We start from the raw sequence: 12,188 nt of genomic DNA, 5'->3' as shown, positions 1-12,188 counted from the left end.
TGATGATGACTATATTTGCCATATCTAAGTAAATTAAAAGATCTTAAACGTCATCAGTTTTCAAACAGATTGACATTGTATACATTTGTCAGTTGTCATATTATGTGTCTATTAGTTTCGTTTTCCAGGTTATTTTATTTGAATATGATGATCAGGAGTAATATATATATTTAAAAAAGATAATAATGATAAATAAGAAACTGTGTAGTATAAAGTCACAGCTGCGATAATGTAACATTCGTTTGTGTAACGTTTCTTCAACAGTGTAATCACTGCAGCGGTGACAATGAGCAGTCGAAACTTATCCAAGAAGGAGCTCGAGGAGCTTCGCAAGAAAGAAGAAGAAGAAGCGGCTGCACATGTAAGTGGGCTAAAGATAATCAACAAGTATTTTCATATAACGAATAAATATCATTTATCTTATAAATACAATACAATAAAATAAAACTTGCCGTGTGATGCCGGTTGCGAATAGCACCACTCCCTCTCTTCCCGTGGATGTCGTAAGAGACGAAAAGACGTAAGACTAAAGGACAAAAACCAGGAGGTGGGCAGCAGCATCTCTCTGTGAATTTCCTACCATACTGCGGTCACCAACATGCACAGTCAAGCGCGGTGACTATGACAAAAACCCCCTATGGCAGCTGCAACAAAACCCCGCCCCCGAGTCCGCGACAACCCCGCTATTTCTGGCTATGCTAGCTTTCACAGTTATAGCTGGGCAAGGGGTGCTAAGAAACTACGGCAGAGATTGGGCTACCATAACTGACGACTGCTGCACCTGGCAACACATATAATACCAGGACTCTGAGGAATGATGAGAAGATATAAGAGCTAAAAGAAGAGGTAAGCAAGTTAAACTGGAGTATTATAGGGTTGGAGGGGGAGGACTCAACAATATTAAAATCAGGTAACATCTATCCCAAGGTGGAGTTGGGTTTATCGTCAACAAGTCCCTCGTCAACAACGTAGTAGAGATCAAGATTGTGTCGCCAAGGGTAGCATACCTTATACTCAGAGTATCTAGAAAGTACTTGCTAAAGGTCATACAGATATATGCGCAGACAAACACACTCTGATGATGAGATTGAGGTATGAGGACATGTTAAAAGTCATACATACCTCAAAATCGTACTTCACGGTTGTAATGGGGGACTTCAATGAAAAACTGGGCATCTAATATGGCGATGACTCGAAAGTGGGGCCTTTTGGATTTAGTTATTGGAACCATTGAGGCCACTTGCTGGCTAACTTTTTGGAAAAGGAAGGATTTTACATGATAGACTCCATCTTCAAGAAGAAGCCTCCGAGGAAGTGGACCTGGATGAGTCCTGATGGTACTACCAAAAACGAGATTGACTTCATACTAGCAGACAAACTGCGTATATTTAAAGATGTCTCTGAGATCAATAGGTTTAAGACCGGAAGCATTCACTGGATGGTTAGAGGCACGTTAAATATCCAAGTCAAGCTGGACAAGTCTGGCTTCGACTCGAGCTCAATAATTGTCTACTATGCCTAGAACATTGCATAGATGTTGACGATATCAACGCCAAGTTGATATAAAACTGCCTGTGAGGGGGTCGAAATACTATCAGACCACCTCCAAAAGAACAGCTCAAAGACTCCCAGCCCATACACTTGGACTTATGGCAGAGCGGTGAGCAATATAATTATGTGTTCGCCTCTGGCCTCACTGTCAAAATATAGGTGGCACAATGCACAGATCTCTAATAGAATGCGACATAACTTCCCCCCCTGGGAACCCCTGGGAAGGTTTGAATGTTCTCTTAAGCTTTATTGACCTTTGTTACATGGTTAATTGTAATCCTTGTATGACTACTGACTAGTTATTATATATTATAGAATATACAACATTTGTTGTGTAGGTGGTTGGCAAAATGTGCCCCCTAAATTTTTCGCCTGTGGCAGCTGCCCTTCATATCAACCCTTAGCCACGACTCTACTAAAAGTATTAGCTATTAATAGTTATAAAAGAATTAATTCAAGTGTACTACAAAACCACTGTTGGCTTGCAGTGGTGTAAATACAAAATCTACAAATATGAATGATTTTGACAGGTATTCAAAGAGTTTGTGGAGACCTTCCAGGAAGTGCCCAGCACTACATCCAAGATATGGGTGAAGGCTGGCACCTACGATGCGGGAGCTAGAAGTAAGCTATATTTTAGATGGAAGTTAAATTAAGTACAATAATTTTCGAATTTCATTTATAATAGCGATTTTGTGTTAAAAATGTGTGTGCTCTAAATTTTTGCATGTAGTGTTTATTAGAAGTGCTCGTATATATTATTACATACATATGTGATGCAATATTAACTTCTTAAATGTACTGATTATTTATTTTTGTATTTGGGAAACAAACAATTCACAATAAGTAACATAGGTAATGGTTCATAAATATTAATCAAAAGTATAAATAAAGTGACAATTTAGACTTGTATGATACTTCCTAAATAGAGCTAACAATACTTCATATTCTCAAGACTTTGGCACATTTATTTATTTATTTAAACATACAAACAGCATAGTAAACGTAACATTTACAACTAAAATACAATAGTAATAATGTACCCTATACATATACATGCCAATGATAAGCATTTGCGTAATTAGCATTCGCGTAATTTGCCAAAATATAATAATTAGCGAAAGACATTTTATTGCTTATTATAAAAAAAAGACAAGAATGTTAAATAGTATTAGCTAAAATTTAGGCCTAAGAATGATAAAATGTTAAAATGGCAAAAGCAATAGCTAAATTTATTAACAATTTCAGAGGAGGACACATCAGAGCGCGGTAAGCTGTATAAGCCAGTGTCACGGTTGGATGACAAACAGAGGTCCAGCGAGGCGGACGTGGTGCGCAACCTGTCGCAGCGCTCGGAACCTCCCAGCCGGCTCCGTGGCAAACAGACTAAAGACAAGAAGAAGAGCAACTTGGAACTATTCAAGGAGGAGTTGAGACAGTATGTAACATTTGCATAACTATGGTAGTTAAGATTTACTATTAGAATTTTAATCCAGAATAAGTGCATTGAATTGTTTTGATTCCTGTCTTGTTATGCGGTGACAGCCCTAATCCCATAATGTCTGGTGACAGCCCTAACCCTTTTCCTCACAATGATGTTGCAAATTAAATACAGGTGACTGGTAGCAGCATTTTCTTGTACTTATTTATTTGCAGCTGAAACCAGCCAACACATCTAAGAATTATATCTACAGTACTCGTATTTATTTGGGGCCCTATGTCCAGATGTGAACTTCTAATGATTGTTGTAAATAGAGTAACCGGAATTGAGCCCATGTTAATACAAGAAAAAAAACAAAACCTGTTAAGTTCTTGATTGCCAAAAACTACAGGACAATCTACCTTGTATATTTAAAATCTATTTCCAGAATCCAAGAGGAGAGATCTGAGCGGCACAAGTACAAGAATGTATTGCGTGACCGCGGCGCCATCGGCTCGGAGCCCGCGGCCGACGTCATGCCGGACGTCGGCTCCTACGATACCGGGGATCCTAACACCACCAACCTGTACTTGGGAAATCTTAATCCAAAAGTAACATATGAATACATAATTATTTGTATGGAACATAATTCATTCATTAGTTTTGAGTTAATCAATTTTAATTTTTTGTTTTTTATACATCCACAATAATTCAAGTTTTCAGACCATGAGCACATCACTTTTATTTTTATTCTTAATTTACTTTATGATTTTCAATCAACAACTTCAGTTTACAAGTTTCTGTTGTCATTGAACCACATATAATGTGTATGAATTTCAATAATATGAAACTAACGTCTAACATAACAATGGTAAATTGTTCAGATAACAGAGCAGCAACTGATGGAGATATTCGGTCGGTACGGGCCGCTGGCGAGCATCAAGATCATGTGGCCGCGCTCGGACGAGGAGAAGGCGCGTGGCCGCAACTGCGGCTTCGTCGCCTTCATGTCGCGCAAGGACGGCGAGCGCGCGCTCCGGTGCATCAACGGTAAACAACAAACAAACGTTACATTGTACAAATTACAAATACAACTAGTAAATCTGAATAACAAAAATTCATATAAATTATGGTAGTCATCTTACAAGAGGAAGTTAAAGTCAAAGACTTCAATATTTTATTCAAAGTAGATTCTTTACAGTTTACAGAATAATTTTTTAATGTCAATATATCGTCACTGGAAAGACTAGACTCCAGTGAAGATATACTCATGCCTACCGCCACTTCGCAAGGTTTCGTTATGGAGAAAGAGCAACAAAAGAAACTCTATAACACATATTTTAAAGGACGAATGAATATATTTCATTTAATTAACGATAAGTTATTAATTAAGATTTGAGCAAAGGACTCATTTTCACATTTATAGCCAGTTTGTAGAAATTATTGTCTCTAAAAATGTGGCAGATTCATTACAATCAAAAGTCTCAATATCTGAATCCGTTAAAAAAGCTGGTGACGTGCCTTAACACAGGTAAGGAGATAATGAATTATGAGATGAAGCTTGGTTGGGGCAAGGCAGTGGTGATCCCGCCGGTGCCCATCTACATCCCGCCCGCCCTGCAGCAGCCCACCAAGCCGCCGCCGCCCTCGGGCCTGCCCTTTAACGCGCAGCCACCGAAACATCTCGCTAATAAGGTATTCTAAAATTAATTTACAGAACATAAAGTGCTACTACTAAAAGATATAATTTCTATTGTCATATTTGTTTTAAGTATATTGTAGGAATTCTGCATTAATTTAGTACAATCTCTTTTTATTATTTGATGTTTTTTTTTGTTATGGAAAATTTGAAAGCAATAACAATTTAAAGCAGTATATTTTTTTTATTTAAAAGGGTTGTTCCGTGATATATAGGACCCGGTGGATATATAGTGTCATCAATCAAGTGACGATATTTTGTATATTTGATTTCCATTATATAAATTGTTGTAATATTTGTTTCAGATCCCACGTTTACGGTCCGGCGAATATTATCCTACCGATCCCGAAGAATGCAAACTCTATGATCAGGTAAACCTTTGCACTGTAAATTTCAAATACATTTATTTATGAATATTGTATTTATATTGTGTGATTTATATTGTATTTAATATAACTTAAGGAACATCTGTTGTTTTCAGATTTTGTCACAGTCTATTGTGAAGGTTGTGGTTCCTACAGAAAGGTAAGTGAAACCAATTGTAATTTATATTTAATTGTAAGTGAATTTTCAGTTTAGTGAAAAAATCTTTAATGATAAAATGGATTTCGTGTTAGTAATTAACTAATTACTCTGTCACATCTTGATATTCTACTTTCTTTCTTATTTCTCGGCACATTGTACTACCATACCATACCATTGTGGTCTGCTAATTTCAGAATGTTTATTAACTTATAGTTTATGATAATCTCCAGGAACATCCTAATGTTGATCCACCGGATGGTCGAGTTCGTGATCCGCGAGGGGCCGATGTTCGAGGCGATCATAATGAACAAGGAGATCAACAACCCGTTCTTCCGCTTCCTGTTCGAGAACCAGTCGCCGGCGCACGTGTACTACCGCTGGAAGCTGTTCTCCATGCTGCAGGGCGACTCGCCCAAGCAGTGGTCGCTCGAGGACTTCAGGATGTTTCAAGGTGATGTAGCAAATAGGGTCATAACGTTAACGGTAGATCAAACCAAAATACCAACATTCAATATATGAATTTAAATTTTTTGGTAATTATTATATTGGCTTGAAAAGGCTGCTTAACTCTGAGGAGAAGGCTCCCTATTCTGAGTTAAACAGTAGTATATTTTAATTTATAAGGCGATAATATCGAATATATGTATTTACATACTTAATATAAGTATATTCTGAAAAAATGTAACTGAGTATAGATTAGTTCTCTGGGTGATATTATATAATAATGATACTATTTTAATTTATTAGGTGGTTCAGTTTGGCGGCCGCCAGTAATGAACTTGTACACGGCTGGCATGCCCGACGAGCTGGTCGAAGAGGATGAATCCAAGGAAAATATTCGAGGAACACTCTCCAACAAGTAAGACAATATAATTATAAAACTCTTAATAAATAATCTCAAATCACATTTGGTTATAAATATAATAATCAATATTACTCATTGTTTGTTCACCTAAGTTCTTAGTTGAATAATTATTTCCTATAAAAATTCACATCGTTTTTTTTTTATAATATAAGAGCATGCAGCCCACCTGATGGTAAGTGGCTACTACCGCCCATGGACATCTGCAATCAAACCCAAAGAGGATTAGATGACTAAGGACCCCCCTGAGGACTAAGCTGGAATGCCTCGAAAAAGTATATCTCCCTCACCACACCCTTCAAACCAGAACACAGCAGCAGCGTTAAGCTGTTATGAGGCAGAAATAGGTGTGGCGGTGGTGCCGCCGGAGACGAACCACAAAGGATTCTACCACCTTCAAATCGTGTTTAACTTTGACCATGTTCCGAGATGTATTGTGTGTGTGTACGCAGCCAGCGCGACCGGCTGGAGGAGATAGTGCGCGCGCTGACGCCGGCGCGCGAGAGCGTGGGCGCGGCGATGGCGTGGTGCCTGGAGCACGCGGAGGCGGCGGGCGAGGTGGCGGCGTGCCTGGCCGAGGCGCTGGCCGGCGCCGCCACGCCGCCCGCGCGCCGCGTCGCGCGCCTCTACCTGCTCTCCGACATCCTGCACAACGCCGGCGCCAAGCTCACCAACGCCAGCGCGTACCGCTCCGCGTTTGTACCCCTTGCAATATTTACTCGTATACTCACATAAATGGACCAATGACACAAGTAATATTAGTGTATTGCTTGTCATTGGCCCATTGGCTACTATTGCCTCAGTGATAGTAGCGTAAGTTTCCATGTTGTCAACTTCGTTCCATAAAGAACACTTGCTAAAAAAGCCGCTGGCGTTGTTTGAACGATCAATATTTGTTTATAAGGTCTATAAATGGTTTTTTAAATTTTCTGAGTACCTTCTCAAAGAAAAAAGTTTTTATTATTTCAGCATTTCACTTAATGAATCAAGCAAATAAATTAAAATATTGATCTGTTTTATACCTTAAAATTTCAGGTTCCAGCAGCGATTGGTTGAAATAATGCGTAATTGCCATTTGGCATGGAAGCGCATGGGCTCGCGACTGCAACAAGAGGGGTTCAGGGCTCGGGTGACCCGTATTTTACAAGCCTGGGCCGATTGGGCTGTGTATCCCACCGATTTTCTGCTACACATTAATGATGTTTTTCTCGGACAAGATAAGGTATTATATTATTTTAAAAATGATTAATTTTATTAATATTTTGATGCATCATGAAAACTTACAATAACAGTTAAAGTTTAGTTTTTGCAACATTTCTCTATCTATTACAAGTAAAAATAATTTAATATCCTTTTTAAGATTAAGTTTATTTAGATTTAATATACAAACGTTTTGTTTTCTTTTTTATAAATTGTTATTTATAAATTACTATAGTTTTATTTGATTTTTACAATGTGTGGTCCAATTGCAACTGAACGTGTGATTTGTATCAGGAGGGCGGCAGCTACGTCGGTGGCGGCATGTGCGCGGAGAGCGGCGCGGGCTCGGGCGGCGGGTCGGGCGCGGCGTCGCCGGCGTCGAGCGCGTCGGAGGGCTCGTGGGAGGGCGGCGGCGCGGGCCCGCTGGACGGCGCGGCGCTGCGCCGCCTGGCCGAGCAGCGCCGCCACCCCGCGCCGCCGCCCGCCGCGCCGCGCCCGCCGCCGCCCGCCGCGCGCGCTCCGCACGTGCCGCTGCCCGACGATATCGACGGTGTGCCCGGTAAAGTTTTTTCCGTTGACTTATAGCATAAAATACATGAGCATGTACTTATGATACTTTGTATACAGACAAGTGCAATGACTAACCTGTGCCACGCGCGCTTCTCGCATCGCTACGCATATAACAGATGACAATCTACGATTTTAATAATCTCCTCATCAGGATGCTACCCCATTAAAATCCGTTAGGTTTCCTTGAGCGATCTTAGCTAATTTTTCGTTTTTAAACTTGGCTATGTTTCGTCATGACTCACTGATATTTTCTATACAAACTTGTGAATAGAAAGTGTATCTGGCTCCTGTAGAAATTAAATGTTATATAAAAATTGTATTAAATTTATCAACTACTTTTTAAGAGTTTTACGGATATGTAAATGTTGAAATATGTTTTAAAAACAAAATACACAAGTATAAAAATATAATCAACTTACATGAGCTATTATCTAATAAATTCCAGTGGAGGAGGACATAGACGGCGTGCCGCTGGAGGGCGAGGAGGGCCTGGCGGGCGGCGAGGACGCGGGCGGCGCGCGGGCCGGCTTCGTGCCGTCGCGCTGGGAGAGCGTGGAGCCGCCGCCCGCCGGCGCCGAGCCCGAGCCCGCGCCGCCCACGCCGCCGCACATTGACACGTGGGTACCGAGCGTAGTTTAATATATCTGAAGGCACAGCAGTGCCTCCGCGAAGTCGAGCCACGGCCGTACCATACTTTTCTAGAAACAATTCAGGCCATTTTTGACGCCCTTTAACTTCGTTGTATATAAAACTAGAAGCCTGAATTTTCAGAAACTAAGCATGCATTGTATAAAAACGATTTATTTCAAATTTCATTCAATTTGAACAAGTAGTTAAAAAGTTATAACTAGTCAAAGTTTCTTAATTGTCGTTTACTAAAACAAATGACGGGCAAATCTTTTACTCATCTTAGTTTGTTTACAATGGTAAAGAATTTTAGTCAGTATTTTATCAAAGACAAGCAGTCTACCTGATGGTAAATGGCTACTACCGTCCATGGACATCTGTAATCAACCCCATATAGGATTGGATATTCCTACCTGAGGTCAGCCACAGATGCGCCGCTACCCCTGAGGTGTAAGCTAAGGAACGCCTCGGAAAAGTATGTTTTCCTTACTACATCCTTCAAACCAAAACACAGCAGCGCTTACCACTGCTATTATAAGGTAGAAATAGGTATGGCGGTGGTGCCATCGGAGTTGAACCAGAAAGGGTTCTACCACCATTAAGTTTTCCACTGATAATTTAAATAAACATCTTCCCATTACATCATACCCATATTATAGTCATTATGTGACATTCATACGATACTGCAAATAAAATAAAAAATAATGTGTTAGTAATCTTCTACGTGCGCGTGAACTTGCGCGACGCTACTCGACATGCGACACGACTAGAATTTTAAATAACTTTAACACTTTCCTAAGTGTAACCGTCACTGAGCTAGACCGTAACATAATATAGTAGTGGCGAGACGTGCAGCCGCAGCGAGGAGCAGACGCTGAAGCGCGAGACGCTGCGCGAGATCGAGGTGCGCGTGCTGAAGTACGCGGACGAGCTCGAGGCGGGCGGCCGCGCGCGCCGCGCCGGCCTGCCGCCCGCCGCGCAGATACAGCACTACCGCCGGAAACTCATCAAGAAGGTACGTAGAGTCGATACCCTGTAGTAATGTTGCAGGCAGGTTCGAGTAAAATACTACTTTCTTGGTTAACTAACTTAATATTACACTTAACCTATCTTATATAATGGCGCCTTAACTATACAACCCTATGGCGCTATTTGCATCTATACACACCTGACATGACTGTTTTTTTTTAATTAAAGTCAGACGGACACTTGTAAGATGTATTCAGACAAGTTATGCCTTTTAATTTTAAGACATTTCCGTCTTTCGATTGTTTCGTAATTCTTAAATAGAAGACCTGCGGCGGCAGTCTCGACATAGATAATCTCGATCGCTTAGCGACCGAATTCGGTTGATAAGTCTTACCGATCGTAATTTAACGATTTTTGGTAGTCTCGACTATGAAAACTACCGACTGTCATCGCAATCATATCGAATTCATTTGTCAACTTTACGATATTCGCAAAACATTTATCGTGTAAATTTGACAGCCCGATAAGTGATCGTTACGATCGTTAAGGTATTTAAACTACAATTATTTCCAAAAAAAAGTCATATTTAACTTAGGCGTATTTAGCTTATAATATTTTTGAGCTTGAGCATCGTCGCAAAACGGTAAAGCGGCGACGTATCATGAGAAATCGACGTAATGAATAAAAATTGGATGAAGTTGTGTTTCTGAGGCTATCATGTTCTTTTGATTTACAATAAAGAATATTTGTACTGTATTCATTGATTCATTTATAATATATTAGGTGCTGATAAGGGGTACCCTTAGAGTCTTGGGTGATGACACCTATAAAAAATCAACAAATTTTCTTGAGCATAATATATGTTTATTCTCAAAATATGGACACAATAAAAAAAAAAACATTATTGTTTATCTTCTTAACCATCTTATTTTTGAGACATCCCCATTTTATTCATTGCCTCTGCCAAAAGCATTGTGGCTTCTGCTTGCTCCTTATCTGCTTCAGCGTACATGTTGGAGGGGCTCCGCCTGTTGATAGTTGACAAACTTTAGGTAATCACATACAAAATTTTAACTATATTAAGGGATTAATATTATAAAAAGTACTTTCTACTTACTTTTTGGAATTCGACGTAGATGTCATTTGCGAACACCCGGGCCGTTGCAACACACTGTTGCCGTCGGCGCACCCATTTTACTTTACAACGACTTTACTTAAAGACTCCAAAAAACTGAACCACTTTTTTGTTGGCGTATAATCAGTTTACAATGTTGACATTGTCTCCATAACCTTTCAAACAGATTCACATAGCAAACGTCAAATTGGCTAGTGTTGCAGTAATATACATTATAATGTCCACTGATTTTATTACAATTCTAGATATATTAAAACTATATCACTAAAATGAATCAGATTTATAAAAACATATTTACTTAGAATATTTCACATACTTTTTTAGTAATTACCAAAATTAATTAATTAGTTTTATTAAATTAACTTCACCAATTCTGCCTTACATTTTTTAAGTTGCAACATTTCTTGATATAAATTGTCACTGCTATGAATACGGATTTCGCTATCGTACCGACGTTTCAAGTACCGACTTTGCGTGGAATTTGAGTAGTCGAGACTTGCATTTGTCGTAAAGAAGATTTCTGCAAGCGATATTTTTCGTTAAGATTTAGCGATCGATAGTTAACGTCAGATTCGTAACGAATGTCGAGACTGCCGCCCCTGGCAAGAAACAACAGTACGCAGCGTGGATAATAATAAATATATCTTTATTTATTTCTTCACAAAGCTTAAGATTAAAAAGATATTGTAGAACAACAACTTTCAGTAGCAGGAATAGAGATACTATTGCTGCTACTAAAAGTTGTTGTTCATCACCACGTTTAGTTTGTATAAATGTAATTTGATGGGTCAAAAAATAAAAATCGATTTAATATTTGTAATTAAATTGGTAGGCACTCCGTGAGGCGAAGGAGGCAGCGCTTGAAGAAGCGCAGGAGTCGCCGCGCCGCTCGCCACCCGACGACGACCAGTACTCCACGTCCTCTAAGAAGTCTAAAAAATCGCGCGAACCCACGCTCTCACCGCCGCCCAAACGTTCGCGGTATAGGTCAGTTCAAAGCTTGTATCACTTGATCATCAAATCAAAATCGAAATCAATCGATGGTTTGAAATTGATACAAGATTGCTTATCTTTGGAAGTGCTACCTGATTATGATGTCCTGGTATTTTAAAACTTTATTGATATATGTATTCGTCAAGCTCAATAAATTAGAATTGTGCCATTTTATTATAAATAAGACTAATAAACATATTATCAACCGGTTATTCTAGGTTTTCCTCACGTGCGTAATATGACTTTGATAAACCTCACACGATATTAAGATTCAATTTTGTGTGATAGTGACCGGAAATCCCGTTCGAGATCGCGGTCCCGGGAGCGAGAGCGGGACAGGGAGCGGGAGCGGTCGCGCGAGAGGGAGCGGGACCGCGAGCGCGAGAGGGAGCGCGAGCGCGAGCGGCGCCGGCGCTCGCCCGCCACGCCGCCCGCGCACCACCGCAAGCACGCCAAGCACGCTAAGTATAAATACTGAACCACGAATGTAACATGAATAATTAATAAAATAATTATGTAACACTATCTGCGTTTTATTCTTTCTATTTTGATATTAACGCTACATAGCCAAAAATCATAATAAAATCAATTACATTCATAGTGGTCTAAGATCCCGATATAAGACGACCTTCACAGA

The 12,188-nt window shown here is 39.9% G+C and overlaps 1 protein-coding gene across 2 annotated transcripts; it reads left to right on the top strand.

The window, feature by feature from the left end:
- The first annotated feature begins 77 nt into the window (after window positions 1–77).
- On the top strand, window positions 78–12,073 carry LOC140750212 (U2 snRNP-associated SURP motif-containing protein). Of its 2 annotated transcripts, none has more exons than XM_073083641.1 (17): window positions 78–361; window positions 2,082–2,175; window positions 2,800–2,989; window positions 3,420–3,582; window positions 3,856–4,021; window positions 4,503–4,666; window positions 4,976–5,041; window positions 5,152–5,195; window positions 5,426–5,646; window positions 5,943–6,054; window positions 6,510–6,752; window positions 7,093–7,279; window positions 7,552–7,816; window positions 8,273–8,444; window positions 9,295–9,469; window positions 11,391–11,545; window positions 11,840–12,073. In XM_073083641.1, exons 1-17 carry the CDS (start codon window positions 287–289, stop codon window positions 12,027–12,029), a joined length of 2,682 nt encoding a protein of 893 aa, XP_072939742.1. In that variant the 5' UTR covers window positions 78–286; the 3' UTR covers window positions 12,030–12,073. The 2 variants fall into 2 exon arrangements, with proteins under 2 accessions (XP_072939742.1, XP_072939734.1); XM_073083633.1 differs by having other exon boundaries at window positions 9,292–9,469.
- Window positions 12,074–12,188: the final 115 nt, after the last annotated feature.

This window comes from Epargyreus clarus, unplaced genomic scaffold (genome assembly GCF_041222505.1).
Source record: "Epargyreus clarus isolate Ecla_fem2 unplaced genomic scaffold, WU_Ecla_fem_2.2 ptg000003l, whole genome shotgun sequence".
NCBI classification, from domain to species: domain Eukaryota; kingdom Metazoa; phylum Arthropoda; class Insecta; order Lepidoptera; family Hesperiidae; genus Epargyreus; species Epargyreus clarus.
This window is presented reverse-complemented; position numbering and strand designations above follow the sequence as displayed.

Excerpts from the sequence above, each read along its gene's own strand:
- LOC140750212 (XM_073083633.1), top strand. The coding sequence starts at position 287 with ATGAGCAGTCGAAACTTATCCAAGAAGGAGCTCGAGGAGCTTCGCAAG. Across the intron at positions 4,667-4,975 it reads CGAAACATCTCGCTAATAAG|ATCCCACGTTTACGGTCCGG; the intron begins GTATTCTAAAAT and ends TATTTGTTTCAG. Across the intron at positions 9,470-11,390 it reads GCCGGAAACTCATCAAGAAG|GCACTCCGTGAGGCGAAGGA; the intron begins GTACGTAGAGTC and ends TTAAATTGGTAG.